This window comes from Amia ocellicauda, chromosome 20 (genome assembly GCF_036373705.1).
Source record: "Amia ocellicauda isolate fAmiCal2 chromosome 20, fAmiCal2.hap1, whole genome shotgun sequence".
Classification (NCBI taxonomy): domain Eukaryota; kingdom Metazoa; phylum Chordata; class Actinopteri; order Amiiformes; family Amiidae; genus Amia; species Amia ocellicauda.
Window position 1 is genome coordinate 10,639,452 of NC_089869.1, and position 22,993 is coordinate 10,662,444.

The window sequence follows — 22,993 nt, forward strand, 5'->3', positions numbered from 1 at the left end:
CCAGTGCTTGTTTTTGTATGCAAAATATTTATACGGAAATATATAAGGAAATTGTAAGGAAATATTTTTGCTATATTTACTATATTCAAAAAATTGGACAAAAGCAGCCTTTTGAAACTCACTGTAAATAAAAACATGCATCGAATCACAAGGACACATTTCTACTTTTACTGTACATTTGCTTTATTTGGTTGAACAATCTGAACAAGGCACAAGGTCTATATATATATATATATCTAAATATCTTTCTCATCAATTTCTCTGTCTACAAAATCAATGCAGATTCAAAAGATTTTATACAAACAAGTCTTTCTTTGGTTTAGTTTTTTTCTTTTCACAAAAATATATAAATCTTAAGGCACCACTGCGCACACCTCACCACTTTGGAATGAGACAAGTGTCTGGACTGTGGCCCGGACGAGGCACTGGGTTTCTGTACAGAGATCAGAGACGTCACGGTGCTCAGAACGCATTGCACAGCCAAGGCAGCTACTTTCACAAGTGTTGTTGGGCATGGTGTTAGATCTACTGGAATTAAGTAGAAAAGTGTGAATAGGCCAGTTTCAAGGAGGTCTTCAAGCCCTTGTCCTAGAAAGCTTAAGAGCCCTTGTGGTTTTAATGGCCTCCTAACTCTCCTTTACCTAGCTGAGCAGAACTAATGGGTTTAATTCATTCTGATTTAGGTGATCTTTTGCCACCGATTGAAGATGCCTATAAAACATGACGGAAGGATGCTCTCCAGGACCAGGGTTGGCGATCACTGCATTCTGGCATGGCACGGACTTTATTGTAATGGAGCTGGCACTAATGCTGACCTGGGTCTCAAAGGGCCAGTCGTGTTTACGGTGATTTTAAGAACTCGACACGTCCGTCTCCGATTGACTCGTGCAGCTTGGTCTTGTCAGACAAGTGTTTTGATAACTGCAGTGTATGTTCACAACACAATCAGTTGTGGTTAGTTTTTACCGCGTGGGACAACCCAGAACAAGTTCATGTTAGGAATTCAACCCCCAAGGATTTAATACCTCCTGTTGGAATCCTTCCAAAACAAATGCAGATATCGAAGAAGCTGCCAGGACTCGTACGAATACCAGTCAAATTCTGAAACTGGTTCCTCCATACTATTCAATGTTATGAACTAGGTGTTTAAACACCCTTATGCACAGTTGGAGAAATAAACACCCCTACTAACCAACTAGGCTGCTTTTGGTCTGCAAATGTACAAAAAATGACTTTGCTTGCATTGACTGTACAGAAAACACAGGCTGTAGCAACTAATCAAGTATATGGGTTACCCTTCCCAACTATCCTTATGCATGTGTTTGTGAGAAAGTAGCTTAAATTAAATCGCCACTTCTGTTTGGAAATGGCAGTCAGGATTCCAACACAAGTATTAAATGTACCGGAGACAAAGGTGCGGATATAGAAGTACAGTGACTGACAACAACAGTCTGCTACACAAAAATAAACTAATTCAAATCTCCAAAAAAATATACGTAGACGTCCCAACACACATACAACCGACCTTTGATTTCCTTTTAGAGATTTTTGCATTTCTTGAAAATATATATATATATTTTTTTTATTCTTTGTCTTTGGACTTGCAAGTTGGTGAAGACAAAAGGATTTCCTGAGTAGAAGACGACAGCGAGGACAACAGTCCGCTAGTAGGAACTGACGGGGGGGTTAAATGGATAAACGGACACATTCAGAGGCGATGCAAACTTAAAAAGTTCAAATTCAAAGTTCCATACGGACAATGACAGTGATTGGGAATGGCTTGAAAACAATTAAATTAAACCGGTTTACCGAAATATTGGTCGAAAGTCGAAGTGCCCAAATGAGTCACGTTATACCCGTTCGCAGGTTCTGACCCCTAAAAGGACACTTGTTGCTTTTTCCACATGAAGGCAGAGCAATGTCCATGGGCCTACTATAAGAAGTTCACTTTCTTGGGCCCTTTATCCCATGAGTAAAGCTGTGCCATTCAAGAGGTCACAGTCAGAAAACATTTACCACCACTCAAAGCTGAAGTTGAAAAGTGTCACTGGTGTCTTTCAGGGTGGAAAGTTTAGGGTCTTTATATTACGACAGTTCAGAGATGATTCACTCCTGTATGGTAGCACTGGGAGCTTTTTATTTGGTTTGAAAGTGGGCAAGCCCTTGCACTCCAACAGTGTGTGTGAAAGAGAAAAATATATACATTTCAACATAGACGTATTGAGCGTACTGCTGCCGTCTTCGTTGAAGACAGAGGCCCGTCTGACACCAATTCAGACTCCATTGTGCATAGGACAGTATGAGCACAAGAGGGTGCCAAAGTGCTTTGTTCATTTGTTGGGGACTGTTGAGGTGAAAGGCACAATTTCCACATCTTTGAGAAGTACTGGGAGGGCATGGAGGTTGGCAGTGATCTGGGTTAAAGAGTAACTGCATATGGCCTCCTAAAGGGGCGATTTGCGCTGTGCAAAACACAGCTAGTCCCCGAAATCCTTATAAAGAAGCACTCCGTCTCATGAGATGGATTTTCAAAAACATACCACTCCTCCAAACCGAAGAATGTGTGGGACTGGCCTGGTATTAGGTCAACTAGACTTTAAGGTTAATAAGTGTTTTCTTCTTCAACCAAATACTTCCACACACAAAAAAGCAAAATACAATTACCGTCCACTGAAATTATCAGCAGATTCCACCGTTGTTGCATAGTTTCTTCCTGACATTGTTTGCTAGCAAAAATTACACACAAAAAAGTACTGGAATATCTATATTTCCTTTGGTCCCTTTATCCTTTCTTGTGCGTTAAACTGTCAGTGAAGGGAAATGTAACAAATCTCCAAAAAAATCACAACTTTATATACCCAGTTTTCAACAGACCAGCACAACTTTGCCAGTATTGTATCCTGAAAATAAACTGAAATCATTACAATCCATTACTTTTTTCATTTTCTCTATTGGCATTTCTGTCATTTCACCCTGTATGTGGATTTTGGTTCACCCATTTCTGGACAAGGCACCATGGTTTGCATTATAGGATGCGTTTACAGACTGACAGCAGTTTACAACATCATTCCTTGAGCTTTAACACAACAGATCACAGATAAAGGAGGATAGGGCAAAGTGTAACCTTCTCCTTTCCTACGCGGATCAGAGATCGTCATGAGGGAACACCGGTGGAGAGGTCTGGTCCTGATGGGTGCTGGTGTCCCCTGCTTTTTGTTCCCCCTCATATCTTCATTCCTGAATTGAACTGTTTATTTCCAAAATGAAACAAATGCAGCTTAGTTTCCAGTGTTGGGAGCAGGCGAGGGATGTAGAGATCATGTTTCCCAAAACACTTACAACAATTAACATCTTCAGTTGATTTCTTTTTAAACTTTATCTATCCTATGAATAAGTCATATTGTTTCTGGTCTCCTGTGGGAATTACGATGGGTGTGTGTGGCACAACATTTTAAATGGGATGCGACTGACGCCCCCATCAGATTCAGAGAAGATCTGCAGGGAGGCCATCTTGGGTGTTAAGAGGTTCGGTGTCTTCGTCAGACATCAGTCAGTAAGGCGGTCTTGGAGCCAGCAAAGACTCCCATCCAGAAACCAGTGCTCTGTATAATCTCAGCATCTGCAACTGTATTTGGTCCTGTCTTCATGTACTGGCTGGTACACAAGGTAAATAGTCCTGGTGTTTTTTTTATTTTCTTTGTACAGAAGACTTTGGCGAAGTAACAATGTGCAAAACTTGAGCCGGGCTTTACTTGAGTCAGGGTGTTGGGGGGGGGGGGGGGGTGTTTGTAGGTTTATAATTGTTCCTCAATTTTTCCTCAATTCCCCACCCTCACCCCATTCTCATCTCTCAGCCCCAGCGGTGTGATTGTCCTGCCCGCAATGTCTGTGCAGCTCTACAGCATGGAGATGCTCTCAGGGGGGTGCAGGTTGGGTCCCGAACCTCCCTCCACCTTGCCCTCCCTGGCTGAGGCACCCTGCGCCCCCCCCTTGACCAGCACCAGCAGGGTGTCGCTGGAAACCCCCCCGAACTCGAAGGCAAAGGTCCCATAGAAAAGCATGATGATGATGGAGAACAGCCACTCAAAGATGGCTGAGGCATGTTGCAGCATGAAGCTCTCCTGCACAAAGAACACACCACCTGCAGGGGAGGTTAAGGAACAACAAGCGTGGGATGATACACCATATTGAGCTCACACACTATGAACCCAATTACACTTAGGCAACTCATTTCTAAAGAGATGGAAACCCTCAATGACCAATGCAAGCAGGTTTAGTGGTCCATGCTGCAGTTTACAGATCATTGGGAACAAACACCTGGATACCCTTGGGCCCTCAAGGACCACAGACCCTTTAACTGATCTTGAGATGGTGCTAAATCAGAAATAACTGATTCTCCTATTTGTTTCTGAATTCTGACAAGGAGGAGATGTTTTCAGTCTACAGAAAAATCCTCAGGGGGCAGGACAAGGTTGCAGGGAAACTTGCTTGTGCCGGCTAAGCAGACTGAGCCGCCATTTTGGACCATAAAATCGAGAATGACCTTCAAGGTGGTCCTTCTTCAGTTCAAGTTAATTCACTCAAACTGACCCCAGCCAGGCTTGTCCACAGAAAACACCTCGGTAACAACACAACCACATTAAAACAAGGAGTTATCAGCCTCCTCCATGTCTGCCCCTATTCTCGGTATGAGGCTGGGGTTTTAACCTTGTATACATGTGTATGGCAGAATGTAAGGACAACTCGGCAGCAAAGGGCTGGTTCCAACTGGCTTAGAAACCAAAAACAGATAGGTGCTGGCACGGGCTGACCAGGAAAAGGATACTGAGCACCAGAGTCACGAAGGCCAGCAGTGTGAGGGAGCAGCGCAGGTGGCCCATGCTGTAGTCCGTCTGTGTCTTGGCCAGGCGGTAGGTCAGCGCCGACTGCAGGCACACGAACAGCATGCTGGTGGGGAACGCCACCCCCGCACCAACGTAGTGTAGCACCTTGGCATTGTCCACCTGCAAGACACAGCACAGCACAGGGGTTAATGTGGCAGAAAGCAATAACATACACTGGCTAGCATTCAAAGTGCCCTGTATTCTCACAATTCCAACTAGAGATCTCAGTCACTTAGTTAACCTCGGTATGGGACCAATTTTGTTTTTGTTTTCCTCACAGTGGGCTGAGCATCTTCATTCGATTCAAGGTGCAGCCTGTGGAGAAGTATTCAACTAAGCTGGTAATCAGTTAATTAGCCCAATTACTGGGGAATGGGCTGGAGAAAAACGGCCAAAAGACAACCTCAGCCCTGAAGCAACGGGGCCTGCTTTGCTATTTCCATTCCTTTCCAAATAACCACAGGAATATGTTAAGGAAGCGTTTCTGGTAAACACATGTTGCAAGATCAGATAATAACAGCAGCTAAAACAAAACACCACACACCTGGCACTGGTACACAAAGAATGCTACTTCTTTCTTTTAAAGACATTCACAATCTGCAGACAGGAGATTACAAGCCTTTGAAAAGAAATCCTTGTGCAAAACTAATGTTGAGGTTCTCAATAGGGCAGCTGCTGAAGCAACCCTGCTTTGGACAGTGACACACTCTGGAGTGGACCACAATATTTCACAACACACACACACACACACACACACACACACACAGGGTCAAACGGTACAGTGAACAGGACAGCTCTTAGCTACTATAAATAAACCTCGCTGAACACTAAATAAGGCATGGCTGTGTACATGAATCCAGCCTGTCTTTATCTCTCATCGTTCAATCTGCTCCTCTCCAGTTTAAAGCCCTTATCTTAAGGACACTTTACTGAAATCGCACTGTGTTTACTGACATCAAAACGTTTATATTAGAAGGAAGGATGTTTCCTGTCGGCACCTGGGTGTAATCTGCCAGTACAATTATTTACCCATTTAGAGATGATTGAATAAACCTATTTCAGGCAACTAATTCGGGTGTTGGACCATAGGAGTTTTGCACTAAGGTCTTAATGGGTCTTCATTGTTCTTTACTACTTGATTTCAAGCCCGTTAAATGCCTGTGACATACATGTGTGTTAGTGACCTCATAGTAAGCTCCAGCCTACTCTACTTGATTGCTCCTTGATGCGCTATTTCCTGGTTATGTAGTTAAGTGTCGTCAGGTAGTCTTGCGACTGTATCCTGTGCGTCCCGAGACATGAAAATAAAAATCAACATCCACTGTCCAGCACAGCCCAATGTCAGAGTGAGAACACACCTGCAAACTGAGGCAATGTAATGCCAATGAGTGAAAAAGGGCTGCTCACTTCCCGGTACAGACAGCAAACTCACAGTTATCTTTAAATATACACTCACCTAAAGAATTATAGGAACACCATACTAATACTGTGTTTGACCCCCTTTCGCCTTCAGAACTGCCTTAATTCTACGTGGCATTGATTCAACAAGGTGCTGAAAGCATTCTTTAGAAATGTTGGCCCATATTGATAGGATAGCATCTTGCAGTTGATGGAGATTTGTGGGATGCACATCCAGGGCACGAAGCTCCCGTTCCACCACATCCCAAAGATGCTCTATGGGGTTGAGATCTGGTGACTGTGGGGGCCAGTTTAGTACAGTGAACTCATTGTCATGTTCAAGAAATCAATTTGAAATGTTTCGACCTTTTTGACATGGTGCATTATCCTGCTGGAAGTAGCCATCAGAGGATGGGTACATGGTGGTCATAAAGGGATGGACATGGTCAGAAACAATGCTCAGGTAGGCCGTGGCATTTAAACGATGCCCAATTGGCACTAAGGGGCCTAAAGTGTGCCAAGAAAACATCCCCCACACCATTACACCACCACCACCAGCCTGCACAGTGGTAACAAGGCATGATGGATCCATGTTCTCATTCTGTTTACGCCAAATTCTGACTCAGACTCAACAGACATCGAGACTCATCAGACCAGGCAACATTTTTCCAGTCTTCAACTGTCCAATTTTGGTGAGCTTGTGCAAATTGTAGCCTCTTTTTCCTATTTGTAGTGGAGATGAGTGGTACCCGGTGGGCTCTTCTGCTGTTGTAGCCCATCCGCCTCAAGGTTGTACGTGTTGTGGCTTCACAAATGCTTTGCTGCATACCTCGGTTGTAACGAGTGGTTATTTCAGTCAAAGTTGCTCTTCTATCAGCTTGAATCAGTCGGCCCATTCTCCTCTGACCTCTAGCATCAACAAGGCATTTTCGCCCACAGGACTGCCGCATACTGGATGTTTTTCCCTTTTCACACCATTCTTTGTAAACCCTAGAAATGGTTGTGCGTGAAAATCCCAGTAACTGAGCAGATTGTGAAATACTCAGACCGGCCCGTCTGGCACCAACAACCATGCCACGCTCAAAATTGCTTAAATCACCTTTCTTTCCCATTCAGACATTCAGTTTGGAGTTCAGGAGATTGTCTTGACCAGGACCACACCCCTAAATGCATTGAAGCAACTGCCATGTGATTGGTTGGTTAGATAATTGCATTAATGAGAAATTGAACAGGTGTTCCTAATAATCCTTTAGGTGAGTGTATATTGCAATTTTATAATCCCAGAAATGTCTCGCTCCAATTTCCCTGATAAGTCACTGAAAGCACATGGAGGCAATTATCCTCGACTCAGACCGATACCAGACTCCAGTTGCTATGGCCTGGGTCTAGGCTTTGGGCCTGCCTTGCGTAATATACATGACGCACTTGCAGACTTAATTCAGTATTTTCTTGCGGGAGGAGAATACAGTAGCATGGTTTTGCATTGCTTTTATTTACCACAGAGTGGGCCGTTTCCCACAGCTTGGTTATAAGGACCCTTGTTTCTTGGCAATGATCAGGAAGATATAAAGGAATAAAAAAAAAAAAAAAAAAAATGAATGAGATTTTGATAACACATGACTAGTCTGGTGCTCAGAAGACAAAGCTTCTTTCAGTTTGGCAATCTTATCAGCTGTAATGGGTTGACGTTAACGCGAGCCGGAACGAATTAATAACAAAAAGCATACAGAAGAGATTAAAATGAATCTCAAGTGGCTCAGCTACTAAAAGCCTCCATTTCAGGGCGCAAGTTGGGCCCTATAGGCTATAGTCCAGACTGCGCTGGTTTCTGATCTGGGCCATGTCATAGCCGAAAGTCACCGGGATTCCCCAAGGAGCAGCATTCAATTGACCAAGAACCAACTGTACTTTCATTCTTTCAACAGGAAAATAAATATGGCACCTTAACAGCAGTAGAAAATTTACGTATGGACTTCAGGCCACAAGCATCCTGCCTCTTGAATGTCATGAACCCACAGACTTTCCGAGATAGAGTAAGTAAAGCACGCTCTGTACCCAAAATCAATAATCTCTTCTGCTGAGGGTACCTGCATGAGAACGTCCCATTCAGAGTCTCACAGCAGCCAAGCGCGCATTGACAGGTTTCTATGAGGTTGTGCTTTAAGCATGGCCGGTCCCAGCACATCCCCACCGCTAATGATATCAGAAAAGCTGGAACAGAGTCCTGGCACTTTGTAGCAGCGGGAGGAAGAACTACAACATTTCAACAAGCATCCTACCTAGAAAGAGGATTTAGCCTCCGCAACTGGCAGGAACAGAGGGCAGATACTGGGAATTAACAGAGGGAGGGGAATTCCGAGATGAACATAGGTGGGCTTCCTTATTGCTCAGTGGTGATCCTCTCAAGTCATTTGTTTAGATACAGAATAGACACGCCAGACGTCTCAAATGTGTCAGTATGATTCTCCCTCCCACTCTGCAAGCTTTGTGTGGGTGGATGTTAAAACAAATCTATATTCTGAAAAACAACATATTAGACTATTATTGTCATATAAACAAATTTATTCCAATAGTTCAAACTCAGACCTTAATTTCTGCTTTGTCTACTACAGTGTATGCACAGCTCAACAGTGTTTTCATAAAAAGACAACTGCATGTACACAGTGAAATCCTAGCAGAGCATTAAATTGACTATCCTGTAAACACAGAATTGTCTTTCTTGGAATAAACTATGAGTGTGTTTACATGAGTGTTCGAAATCCAAAGTTTTGTTTTTAATTCTAAAGCTGAGCACTTAGTCGTTTCCAACAGTAGTCTGGAAAACAGCATTTTCAATATTTTAACATCTATTCTTGATAACCCTGACCTCATGTAAAGGTAAGGCATGAAACCAGGGAAAGGGGTTTCAGTGGTGTGTGATTTGGAGCCTTGTTCCGGGGCCCGTGCCCAGACAGGCCCAGTGGAATGTGTGCTGCATCTCACTACAGACCTGGCGAGGCCTACACATTGGCAAGTACTTTAGCCTGTCTCTACAGGTTTGAGATGGTGGAGCAGAGAGGAGTCCAGGCAGACACACAACCAGAAGTTCAGTTCAAACCTCTGCCGCCGCTCAATCGACTCCTGTAGGTGACTCGCTTTGCTAGCTCGCTGTCCAAATGTATCCTTTCCATTTGGACACCTGTCTGGGTGACGACTAAAACCGATCAACCGCAACGCTGAGTTCTGTGCCCAAAATAAACCGACACAAACAGGTAGCAGGAGTGACTCACACGTCACCCTGCCAGGTTTGTCGCGCTATTATCAAAAGATCCCGATATAACCTGCATTCTGGTTTAATGCAAAGGCTCAACTATGCCTCCTGAAATGCTTGTTTATTGTTGTCATGTTTGCTGGGTGCTATGTTTAGTTGTGTCCCCAGACACTTTATAAAACAAGGCGTTTGCTGAGAGTACATCTGGCTTGAAAGCAAAAGCGTCTTCAAATTTAGAATTGGCCCCACCAGCTTGAATTGGACAAATCTTCAAATCAGCTTTGCTGCTAAGACATCGATACTAATATGAGAAAGATGGCCATTAGGGCTATAGCAGTGTAGGGAGGGATTGATGCAGCTGTCACTGGGAACCCTGCAGAGCTCATAGGCTCCCAGTAAGACAAAGGGCTCTCTGTTTGCAACGACAAGCTCAGGAAACCCTGATTGCCATCGAGCCCACCCTAGATTCAGCTCAAACTGAATGCTGGTGGCCTTTTTTTGCAATCACTTGGGCCCTCCTGTGCCCATTAATCCCAGGAGATGATGTCCTACAGCAGAATCCACTCCCTGTGTCCAACCAGACGAAATCCAGTGTCTGATGTCAACAAAATGGGAGGTTCTCTTGTACTGTCGATTTCCCCAAATGCATGACTGAGGTATAGAGTCATAATAAAACAAGGTACAAACATGGGGGGTCGGGGGACACAAAGAAAAAACCCTGCTCATATTTCTGCAGAAATAATTTTGGAAATAATCAGAGCAGGGTATTTCTAATCACAGACGGCCTCTGGATGGTGCAAGGACCATTTTGTACCCCCCCACCCCCCACTTCCACCTGTACAAACAGAGCAGAGGCTGGCACAGGGTTCTTGCAGTGGAAATTGGTGGTGCCTTATTTAGAGCCAATCTAAATAGGCTTTGCTATCATGCAGTGAGGGATGGCTGTTCTTCGTGTTGTAATGGATTACGGTGCCTACGGTTTGGGATTTCAGTTGCAGTATTCTCCTCTTTGGAAGCTTTTAGAGAGAGGACAACAATTCCAGGCAAGGAGTAGACCACAGCCTCTTGCTCATCTGTGAACATCTGCAATGAGCCACCACTCTGTCCAGCCCTGTAACCTCTCCATTCCTAGCAGTCTCCTTCTGATGCTCCCCTCTGGACTCAATCTCCAGAATGTGACATTTACCGACTCAAGACACTGCAATAATCTGAAGCAAAGGCTTGAGTAACTTTACCTGCGAGAAGCTGAAACGTGCGGAGAGCAATTAGTTCAATAATGAGATCTAGAATTAATTATTCCAAAATAGAAGTCTGGCCAATAAAACCATGCCCTGCAGAGAGCTAAATGTTATACAGTGAGGGAAAAAAGTATTTGATCCCCTGCTGATTTTGTACGTTTGCCCACTGACAAAGAAATGATCAGTCTATAATTTTAATGGTAGGTGTATTTTAACAGTGAGAGACAGAATAACAACAAAAATATCCAGAAAAACGCATTTCAAAAAGGTTATACATTGATTTGCATGTTAATGAGGGAAATAATAATAATAATAATAATAATTTGATCCCCTATCAAATCAGCAAGATTTCTGGCTCCCAGGTGTCTTTTATACAGGTAACGAGCTGAGATTAGGAGCACTCTCTTAAAGGGAGTGCTCCTAATCTCAGTTCGTTACCTGTATAAAAGACAGCTGTCCACAGAAGCAATCAATCAATCAATCAGATTCCAAACTCTCCAACACGGCCAAGAACAAAGAGCTGTCCAAGGATGTCAGGGACAAGATTGTAGACCTACACAAGGCTGGAATGGGCTACAAGACCATCGCCAAGCAGCTTGGTGAGAAGGTGACAACAGTTGGTGCGATTATTGGCAAATGGAAGAAACACAAAATAACTGTCAGTCTCCCTCGGTCTGGGGCTCCATGCAAGATCTCACCTCGTGGAGTTTCAATGATCATGAGAACGGTGAGGAATCAGCCCAGAACTACACGGGAGGATCTTGTTAATGATCTCAAGGCAGCTGGGACCATAGTCACCAAGAAAACAATTGGTAACACACTACGCCGTGAAGGACTGAAATCCTGCAGCGCCCGCAAGGTCCCCCTGCTCAAGAAAGCACATGTACAGGCCCGTCTGAAGTTTGCCAATGAACATCTGAATGATTCGGAGGAGAACTGGGTGAAAGTGTTGTGGTCAGATGAGACCAAAATCAAGCTCTTTGGCATCAACTCAACTCGCTGTGTTTGGAGGAGGAGGAATGACCCCAAGAACACCATCCCCACCGTCAAACATGGAGGTGGAAACATTATGCTTTGGGGGTGTTTTTCTGCTAAGGGGACAGGACAACTGCACCGCATCAAAGGGATGATGGACGGGGCCATGCACTGTCAAATCTTGGGTGAGAACCTCCTTCCCTCAGCCAGGGCATTGAAAATGGGTCGTGGATGGGTATTCCAGCATGACAATGACCCAAAACACACAGCCAAGGCAACAAAGGAGTGGCTCAAGAAGAAGCACATTAAGGTCCTGGAGTGGCCTAGCCAGTCTCCAGACCTTAATCCCATAGAAAATCTGTGGAGGGAGCTGAAGGTTCAAGTTGCCTAACGTCAGCCTCGAAACCTTAATGACTTGGAGAGGATCTGCAAAGAGGAGTGGGACAAAATCCCTCCTGAGATGTGTGCAAACCTGGTGGCCAACTACAAGAAACGTCTGACCTCTGTGATTGCCAACAAGGGTTTTGCCACCAAGTACTAAGTCGAAGGGGTCAAATACTTATTTCACTCATTAACATGCAAATCAATTGATAACTTTTTAGAAATGCGTTTTTCTGGATTTGTTTGTTGTTATTCTGTCTCTCACTGTTAAAATACACCTACCATTAAAATTATAGACTGATCATTTCTTTGTCAGTGGGCAAACGTACAAAATCAGCAGGGGATCAAATACTTTTTTCCCCTCACTGTATACAAGAGATACATGACCAACTCGGAAGATGCCAAGTTTCGATAGATCCAAACTGCTCTCTTCAAGAAGGAAGCTGAGATGGGCCAAGGCAGTTCAAATAGCGCAATCTCAGAACTGGAAGTGTATCAAAGGACCCGGTGGGAACCTGCCCAAGATTTGACATTTTGTTAAGGTACCTAGATGAGGCCTGGCCTGGCTTTACAAAGAGCAGACATTTGGAAGCTGGTTCCTGGTTTGTGCCAGGGCTGTGGACGGTGCCAAAAAGGAGCCAATAGCAAGGGTGTCCAGGAAAAACAACACGTGGAGACACAGGTCCTCTCCACCAGAACTAGAGCACTGTTTACATTCCCCACCTCAGGAGGCCTCTCTTGCCATGTCTCCATGGTAACCTTCCCGTAAAGCCTCAGCTTGACGTCTCACTGGCCTCGAAGCTCACCGCATCGCACACAAGCTGGGCGCCGAGCCAGCCTCCCAAATATTTCTCCTCATAAACCCTGATGCTGTTGGCTAGACCCCCGCCTCCCGCCTCCCTCCCATGGTTTCTTTAGTAGAGGAACATCAACACTCTTTTCCCTGAGTAGAGAGAGATGCTGTGCTCATTTTAAAAATACACCAAAACCAAAAACCCTTACACATCTGTTTCAAGGGACTATTAATAGGCATTGAAAAGTCTGTGCTGAATTCTCGGTTTAGTATTGCATGTAAGGCGTCGCAAATAGAGCATTTAGCAAGAACTTTCAATGTTTTCCAAACTAGCTGTACGCTTTGAGAAAATTCTGCAATTTTTTCCCACCGTTTGTGCAGATTCTCCGCCGACGGATGAACGTTTATCAGTTAGGGCATTCCAAATGGCGGGGAAAGGGAAGAGGGTCAGGAGCTCTTCCCGTCAGGAAAGGACACGTCAATTCAGAAGAATTTCTTTATTTTTTGCTCCAAACCAAAAGGGATTTCTGCTGTGAAGGACAGGTTTCGTTCGAACAAATGCAGAGTCTGAATTCCCATAGGTATAATCCAGTGGGCTGCCACACTTTTGCCAGACGAGAAGAGCAGTGACAGCCAGTGGCGATTTCACTCGACAGACACAAAAAAAAAAAACGACAAAGAAGCGATTCACTATCCTCGCCCACTTCCCACTTGCTTTGAGCAGCTTACATCTCAAACTATAATAAATCTCTATAAATTCCTAATTAATTCTTGTTCCATGACTAACCTCTTGATTATGACCTTGGTGGTTAGATTCGATTGTCCCTCATAATACTAAAAGTTCGCATCTAATACGTGTAATTCATGGGCGTTGACTAGGCAAAAGAAATGTCAAAAAACAAGTGACACACACTGCAGTGTCTCGAGCCCAAACAGGTGAAGTGAACTACCACATTGCGCCACCTTGATCACATACCAAGTTTTTCTGCCGCCTCTCGGGTTACAGTGAAATCTAGGAGTGCCATTAGCTGGGCTGTATCACGGTGCAGTTACTGGTGCCGTGACAGAGGAGTGTGTGTGTAAAGCTTGGGTCCTCTGGGCTCAGCTCTTATTCCCCAGATAGGAGTTTCTGACGTGAGCAGTGGTGGAATTAACCCTGAAGAAGCTCGTAGTACCCGACATCCATATTGCACTGGGCTCATAAGGATTCAACTCTTTTTTTTTTTTTTTTTATCAATAAAAGAGAAACGGTGATCTTAACAAACTGATAGCTGAAATACATCATCTTATATATATCTAGTGTGCAGATGTTCAGGTATCTAAGTGTGCCTGTCAAATTCCCCAGGATGCATTCCGACAGATCAGATGTCAATTGGCAAACAAAACGATGGTAACAGAAGACAATGCAACACAAAGGATGGTCAGAACAGGTGTCTGCAGCTTACTGCTTCTATGACACCGCTTTATATTGAGCTGCACTTTGTAAAGTCTATCGTTTTACAACCATCTCCAAAAGGTGTGAAAAGGCACAATCTGACAGAATCGACTGTCTTTCTCCAGAATTAAACATACAGGTAATCAGGAATAATTGAACCTTCCAGACAACGAAGGCTAGATCCAGTGATGGTGCTAAGGCCCAAGAGAGCAAGGGAGCTCTTGAGGCCTTTTTGATCCTACGGCTAAACGCGCCCACTACATACAGAAGTCATAGGCTGAGTCAGAGTTTTTGGCCCAGAATAAATAATCTGAAGCAGCACTTTCTGAGGGATCTACTGTTCTGCATGCACACAGGGCATTGTGTAACATCCATTCAAGTACACGGCAGGCCCTCAAGACAAAACTCAAGACGTTTCAAGAATTTTGATACATCGCCAGAACACATTCCAGTTAACGAAGTGAAACATGGAACTGCAATATTTAAACATTTCAAGGACAAACAAAACATTTGACATGGAAGTACTGTGACCATAATCGCCTTCTGAGCTTTCATGCAAGTTCATAATCCGAGATCTAAACAAATGTATGAACAGTAATACAATATTTTTTTCATTTCTAAAACACCTTCTTTAGAGTTTTAATTGTGAGCCATTTAGGCTTTATATTAGGCTGATATTATTCACAAAACAGTGATCATAAAAATATCCCATTACATGAGGAGTACTCAGACCTGGCCAATGGAATATTATGTTGATAATGCAAAGTGTACACTGATACACAGGTAGTAAGGAGACCCATAAACAGCACATGGCTTGACCTCAACTTGAAGACGATGTGTGAGCTGGAGATTATTTGAAATTGTCTACATTCAGATAATGTGTGAAATTGATACAAAATTGATATAGATAGATACAGTATACACTGAAAAAAGGCACACTTGAAATATCTTCCCTAATCACTTCCCTAACCTAGCTTTAGTTTATATATATATATAGCTGACTCTGGGTTCCTTTAACAAGCAGCCAGATACATTTTCTGGGATCAATTAACTACTACTACGTGGGCCTCTTGAAGAAGAATCACTGACAAATGATGACTACAGTAGCACAATGCGATACAGGCACTTAGCAAGGGGGTGTCATCTAACTAGCTAATTGGGACCAGGTGGCTGATCGCGTGTACATGGTGTGTTGGAATTTCGGTTGCAAACAGCGTCCAGAAAAAAGTAAATTACATTATGAACAAGTTAAAGATCCAGTTTTTCTGTAATACAGTGTGTGTTTGTACCATTACGTTTGTTTGAACCTGTGTGTCCATGGCGTGCCAAACATTTATGCCAAGTCCTCGGCAAAACTGAAATATTCATATTATCAAATGCACCCAATACAGATAGGCACCATTACATTCCCAGGTTTTACCACAGTGTTTTGAGGTAAACACTAAGACTGGTGAAAGCCTGGTCATGAATGACTGTAGTAACGTTTAGTTTTTCTTCCTACCTCATCTCTAAGTTACTCAGTTTGTTATTTCTTCTAAACTGCACCATTAAAGCACTTTTTCACGGTCGGAAGCAGGTGGAAATGTTAAGAGGCTAAAAAGCAGCCTTCAAGGGTCAGGACTGTTTTTCTTTTTTGTCAGACAGGAATTTTACAAGTCCAGGACAAGGAGGACAGAGGATGAGCCAGCAGAGAGGAATGCTGGGAGGAAACAGCAGGTTGAGCATAACTAGTTGCCTTTCACTCATTCTCTCATTCTGAGCTACAGTGAGGGAAAAAAGGGTCAAATAATTATTTCCCTCATTAACATGCAAATCAATGTATAACTTTTTTGAAATGCATTTTTTTTAATTTTGTTGTTGTTATTTTCTGTCTCTCACTGTTAAAATACACCTACCATTAAAATTATAGACTGATCATTTCTTTGTCAGTGGGCAAATGTACAAAATCAGCAGGGGATCAAATACTTTTTCCCCCACTGTATAAGGATTTCAACTGGTATGTAGAATCAGGGGAAAGCTTGAAAACCGTTGTATATACTGTTGAATAATTTTCAATAGCTGTCTTCATCCACAGGACTTACCATGAGGTTATGTCTTGCAAATCATAACTCTAGCAAGTCCAATCAGCACAACCAGACTCCCCTGCACCTGCTCTTCTCAAGCTACAGTGGGTGTTGCTATTGTATAAAGCAGATTCCTTGCATAAATGCCTCAAATGAATAATAATAAAATAAAATGCCCTCGTGCTTGTGTAGACCGATCAATCCAGTATTGCCTGTTTCACGGACGAGCATTTGAATGGCATCTAGTAGATGGGGGAGATTGATTTTGGGGAGTGAAGGTATGGCACATGAAAATTCACAGCAGCAAGCAGATAAAGGCCAACCGCATTGTTGTTTAAAGGCATGTGCTGCCATGGCTGGCGGCAGGGTGTGCTTACCTGGAAGTTTCCCACCATGATGAGGCCGGCCGCGCAGATCCAGCACGTGGAGAGCCCAGCAGTGTTCAGCACACAGTTCTGGTGTTTCTCAATGACGTGGGCATAGCGCAGCAGCCCGATGACCATCACTGAGGAGAGGGAGAAGGAGAAAATAATCATCCCAGCACAATATGGAGCATGCCCCAACACATTCTCAACTGGGAGCCAGCATCACGGAGAGGGTGATCTTACAATATACAATGACATACTGTGGGAATAGATGACATTATGCTTGGAAGCCAGAGGGTCTGTTCCTTCTCATTCTCCCATGGCAGCACTCCGATATCTCTGGACTGCTCCGTCAGGATCCCATTTCAGTCAAAACAGAGAGACGACCCACCAGGCAGGATACAGCCCTGTTTTCGCACGTTTCCAGCCTAAACTCAGTGTTTCACTTGGACTAGTGCTCTTTCTGGGACACTTGAAGCCTAGAGAGGCACTTGGAATGTTTATGGGACTCGTTTTCTGTGAAGTTTATTTTTTTTAATGTCCAAGCCACTCCAGTGTATCCAGCTTGCAATAATTTATTTTCTTGGGATGCTTCCCAGAGATTTTGCAAGCATGGTGAAGTATCCTACCAGCCACTGCCAGACCTCAGTACTGTCATTAGACTGTAATCCCACATCTGTGACTCTGCAAAGGTCCAGCAGCAACACAGATAATTACAATAACATCAACAACAAAATCACGAACCAGCTTCACAGACTAGCTGGTCCTATATATATATATATATATATATATATATATATATATATAATTACCCTAACTATAACACCTCCAACACGATGAACACTTAGTTTGTTTTTAAGGTATTTAAGGTGTTCTTACTTTCTGTAAAATTATCTGCTATCATGTACTGTCTTGCTTTGGCAAAATAATGTACTCTGGGGCTACAATTCATCAAGTCATCTGTGTGGAGAACTATATACCTTTCAGCATTACTACTAAGGCACAAGTAATACCCTCAGGAGTCACTCTTGAGCCGGTCACTATGACATCACTACCCTAGACTTTAAACCACTGAAACATTCTCTGGCCTTTTTGGGCATAACATCTAGCTGCAGTTCATTCATATGATCATTCACTTGAAAATTGAAAGTATAGGAGTTGCATGCATTTAAACAATAAGGCCTCAGTATCTCCAAGACTTGGGCGATTGCTGCTTTAAACAATGTGCAAGCTAGTCTCTAATTAACGTCACTACTGGAGACGGTGCGGTCTGTATTCTAAGAAGAGTGACCAGGGAGGACCTACGGAAGTCCGGCGAGAACATATACTCTGCCTATGTGCTTGCCCAGGACAGATCTTTTTGGCTGAGCACAACATAATATCCACTTATTATTATCCACAATATAGGGTCATTCCCAGACATTGCACTGGACTGGAAAGATGTTTTTTTTCTTGGTCATCGCGTCTGTTTTCTGATACAAAAGCATAATTTAATACAGAGAACTTTGATTAAAAAAAATATGAAACACCTTTAATTACTTATCAATCTTCTGGTTTTGAACCAATTGTCAAACTGGGTGCTTTGAAGTGACGTTCTTAAATTATTTATAAATATGCAACCGAGCTCGTTTCAGGAAGTACATTTTTGATAGCACAAAATAACTGGCAAAATATCCAGTACTGAACAATGGGCATAATATCCATACTTAGCCAACAGCAAGGCTTTGTATTCAGAAAGCTTGGGAAATCTCAATGAGACGCACATTTTGAGATATCTTACGATTTCCCATATTGGTTCTGTAATAGCTGGTCCGAAATGGGCTGTGATGACACATGCAACACAGCCCATAAGTCTACCAGTCTCTCGCGTCTGTGTGCCATCCATGCCTCTGCCAGAGACTATGAATCTGCTACAACAATCAACCTGCAAAAGTTTACTTAAAGTGCTGGCACCCCCCCAGAATTGCCCATTCATTTTGAAAAACATTTGTATAGTCTGTACCAGTTTATCCTTCTGCCAAGACAGATTGCTCATTTGTAAAATCCATTCAGTTTAAAGTGAAGCCCTTTAATTAGTGCATCTGTTAATCAATACAAAACACGCACAAGTCCTTCTACAGTATAATGTAAAAGGCACGTCAGAATTTAGGGTTTGGATGCTTTCATAGAAAGTTCGATGCCTTGCCACTCAGCCTTAAGGGGAAAGCGTCCCAAATAGACTTTACATGGGCAGAGTTTACAAAGGGATATTGTGGGAATAACTCCCTAAAGGTGAAAGCAGCTGTATCAGAGAGGGCCTATTGTCCTTCCCCCCCCATGATTCCTCACACCCTGTCCTAGAGCAATTCAGTGAAGCAGTGTAAAGACACAACACAACGCTTTACAGTGGGTGCCTGCCTGTCAGCCAGAGCTCTCTCTCATGGGAATATTTTTCAGTTGTTTTAGTTGTTTACCACTGTGGTACAACTGCTTAAATACCAAGATCGATGACCAAGTGCATTTGTGAGCAAAAGATCCGTCTGAACAAACAAAACAAGTGGTGCTGTAGGTCCTGATTTTCCAAATTTGGTTAAGGACCTAATAATGAGCTGGGGCTGTACATGTTTATTACGAATTACTGTAACACACAGACAGATTCTCTTCCCACTCAAAAGGTTGCATAAAAGCCCCCATAAATGATCATCATTAAAAACATCTGCTAAATATAATCAGCTGCATTCAAACTGCTGGTCTTACTCACGAGGAAATCATTCGCTGCATCTTAAATGATTTATACACGTGCGAATGTGCCTATGTTTGGAGATATTTTGTGACTGTAGTGAAACCAAAGCATTGTAGGCATTTACCGCTCATTGAACTGCTTTTCCTTATCTAACAACTGGAATAATAGTGGAACACAACTGGGATGAAGTCCAGAGCGCATGGGTGGGCTTCTCTGTTAAAGCCTTGTTAACTGCAGGGACACCTGGTACACAAACTGCCAACCCCTTCTAAAGAACAGACCAGGAAGACAGTACATGTAACAGCTTTATCTCTGGCAGTTTTACTTTAACACTGGCACATCTAATTATCCTAGATGTGCCAGTGTTAAAGTAAAACTGCCAGAGATACTCAGATAATGGACCTCCCAATCCATTTCTCTTTGTTTCTCTTGAACTCTCTACCTATTTAATAAGTAACTCCATTATTTAATACAAAGTTGGACCAAAACGCTGTTTATATCTCTTCTGTATTCCCTTCCTCTTCGCCTCCCTGGCCTGCTAGTCCGCTGGATGGAAGGGAAAAGAGCACAACATCCCCAAGGGGGTCTGACCACATTATTCCACCAAATCAAAACAAATGACCTTGTTAAATCCCACAGGGTGAGAGAAAAGGTCAGCGTGGCTGTGGGTTTATGGTGACTCACAAGACGTGCAAACAACTTCGTCACTGGCATCAACTATGATCCTTGCTTTTGTCAACGTTCACTCCCCTAAACCTCAGCCTGTCTTACAGTCCGACCCTCTGCCAATACGTCTATATTCTCTCAGAGATTTACCATGGCCCTACTTAACTCTCCCAATATTCCCTCTTACTGTCAGCAAGTCCATAGTCCCCACTATCCAGAACTTTGCACAATGCTACCATTTCAAGACCGGTTTGCACTGACCAAGAGTTCCTTGCTGCTGAGCTTTGTTTCAGCTCCGCCTCCTTCCTCGATCCTCCTAAAAGGAATCCCACTAGATGTCCACAAATGCAAAAGGCAAAGGAGATAACCCCCCTACAGACTGACCAATAAACCCATCTCTCTGCCATGTCAATCACAGTCTTGGACCAACGCTCAGACCATTTCATTAAATCCCCCCATTCCCCCCACCATCCCTTTCAGAATGGGACAACGCTACACGCTGGCCTTCAAAGAAACTGAAAGTAACCACAATGACCCTGAGCAACTTTGGGGTTAAAGGTCAAAAGCCAGCCAATAAAGATCACGTTTCTTCCTCAGACTTTCACAGGTCCATGTGGAGTTTACACTTTGAAGTAAATCATAGGAACATCACACAGACCCTTTCTCATCTGTCAGTTCCCGTCCTTCACACCTCTCATCTCCCATGGTGGAAACTGGATTGTTAGAAAGCTTATGTGTGGAGGAAGCTGGATGGGCCAATGAAAAACAAGGATCTAGATTTCTTATTTGGCCTTTTTTTTTTTTTCAGTGAGAAAAAGTCACTGCCAGTGGAAGTATAAACAGAAAGGACTCCCAGGGATGATGCAGTGGGTAATTATAGTGCCGGTTGGACCCCATTGGCCAGAAAGTGCTGGTTCCAGTCTGGGCTGCGTCATCGCCAATATATATATATATATAATTCTCTATAAGGCAGAGCATAACTTCTTGTGCACTGTCAAGATTGGAGTCGGCCAGCCTGACAGCATAGCTCTTAGTAGATTAAAAGGCATATATCTACAACTGTCCCCAGCTTAGTCACCAACATAGTTGAAGTTCAATAGCCATTCTGCAAATTGAGAGGATGGAAAAATAATAATTCTACACAATTGGAAATAAATAAAAGATAAAAAATATATGATATGGGGACATCTAGGGCTTACATAGAAGAGTCTTTAGCTTAGAGAACCTAAAATGGCTCTAACAAAACAGTGTATGTACAGTGGGCGACTAATTTTATCCTAGCTGCAGCTCTGTATAATTGTTTTAAACTCTCACTAGTTCCAGATGGGAAAGATTCACTGGGAACCACTACGGCTGGCACGGGAACTCCGAAACAACACGTAACCAAAAATAACAGGGGTCAAGGTGTAGTGGCTCACGCTGGCCTGTGCCGGACAATCTGGGCTTTGCAACACGAAGAAAAGCATGCACTAAATCAGCCACCGCAGACAGGATCTCTCCACCGCCTGTATAATCACATTGGGGGCCTAATCTAAACAACGCTTCCTCTAGCTGGCCCCGGGGGCGAACCAGCTCTGAGGTAGAGAGAGAGAGAGAGAGCAAGATCGGCTGAAGAGAGAAACATGTTTGTGTGCGATTTAATTTATAGGCTATATAAGTCTGTCTTACTGTATGTATTTATATATTATTATTTTCCCGCTACTTTTCTAAGGTCAGGAGGTTTGTACATACCGAGTTTCATAATCACACATCGCAGTCCTGGCGTGGACACTAGACAGCCCAGCAATGCATACACTTCTAATTTTAGCTTTACAATCTAAACAGCTTATTAAACTAAGTAAATACATTGAAATAAAAAATGATGGCAGGTTCCTTCCACCTCTATGTCCACAGCATAAACAGGAGGCACTGCGGATCTCACAGGCCCGTGTGAACAGCAAGCATGGCAAGCAGAGGAAACCCTGGCAGACTTCTGTCAACTGCACCTTTTGGCAAATTAACCAGTTCGATTTCATTTCTTTTCACATAAGCTTCTTCAGAACATTCACCCTAGAAGCACCAATGTGAAAACTATAGGCACCAACTGGGTGCTTTTAATGCTTCAACCCAGGAAGACTAATATACGAGTGTGTGAAAAGGGCTGAACTGGAATGGCGCTTCCAAAGAGAGCAGGTTCCCACACTTACCCATGAATGAGCCTGTGCTGCAGATCAGACTGAAGAAACAGCTCTCTGGGGGCAGGGTGCCACACTTACTACAATAGAGAGAGAGAGAGAGAGAGAGAGAGAGAGAGAGAGTGAGGGGGGAGCCATACAGATCCTCCAGTTAAATTCAAATAACAATCAGCCTGGTAGCAGATGATTCAATTCAGAGCAACTGATAGAGTGTAGGGGGACAAATTGTGCATCTCTGCAGAGTTACTGACAACCAGTCCTCAGCAGAAATAGGATCAGAAACTTGCTTAGTCAGTCAGGGCCAGAGCTGTCTCTTCAGAGATGTCATTAAGGCTCTTCATGTTATTGCTGCAGTCCAGATGAAACATGTTTTATCATGTTTTATTGTAATTGATTATAAAGACCAGTGTAGAAGATACTCAAAGAGTGATGTCTCTTAGTAGCAAAAATATATCCTCAGCAGACATTATTTCTAAACAGTATGATAACTGACCGAGGAAATTAGGCAACTGAGTAATGATTATTTATTTTTAAATTTGTATTGCAGAGGTCACGATAATAGATTTAAGAAAACTATTTTAACCAGTGGGTTTCACATAACTCTAAACGCTGACCGGTTCCTTGAAAGTTGTTTTAAGAAGTCTCTTTAG

General features: G+C 43.2%; 1 protein-coding gene across 1 annotated transcript in view; it reads right to left on the reverse strand.

Annotated features, from left to right (window-relative positions):
- Nucleotides 1-158: 158 nt before the first annotated feature.
- LOC136715525 (transmembrane protein 150A) overlaps nt 159-22,993 on the reverse strand; it is a 33,773-nt gene continuing 10,938 nt past the window's right edge. The window contains exons 5-8 of the mRNA XM_066692742.1: nt 22,356-22,423; nt 16,794-16,921; nt 4,826-5,003; nt 159-4,141 (exon numbers count right to left, since the gene is read on the reverse strand). Of these exons, the coding sequence (XP_066548839.1) occupies nt 3,897-4,141; nt 4,826-5,003; nt 16,794-16,921; nt 22,356-22,423 (619 nt within the window). The 3' untranslated portion in view covers nt 159-3,896. The remainder of the gene's footprint in view (nt 4,142-4,825; nt 5,004-16,793; nt 16,922-22,355; nt 22,424-22,993) is intronic.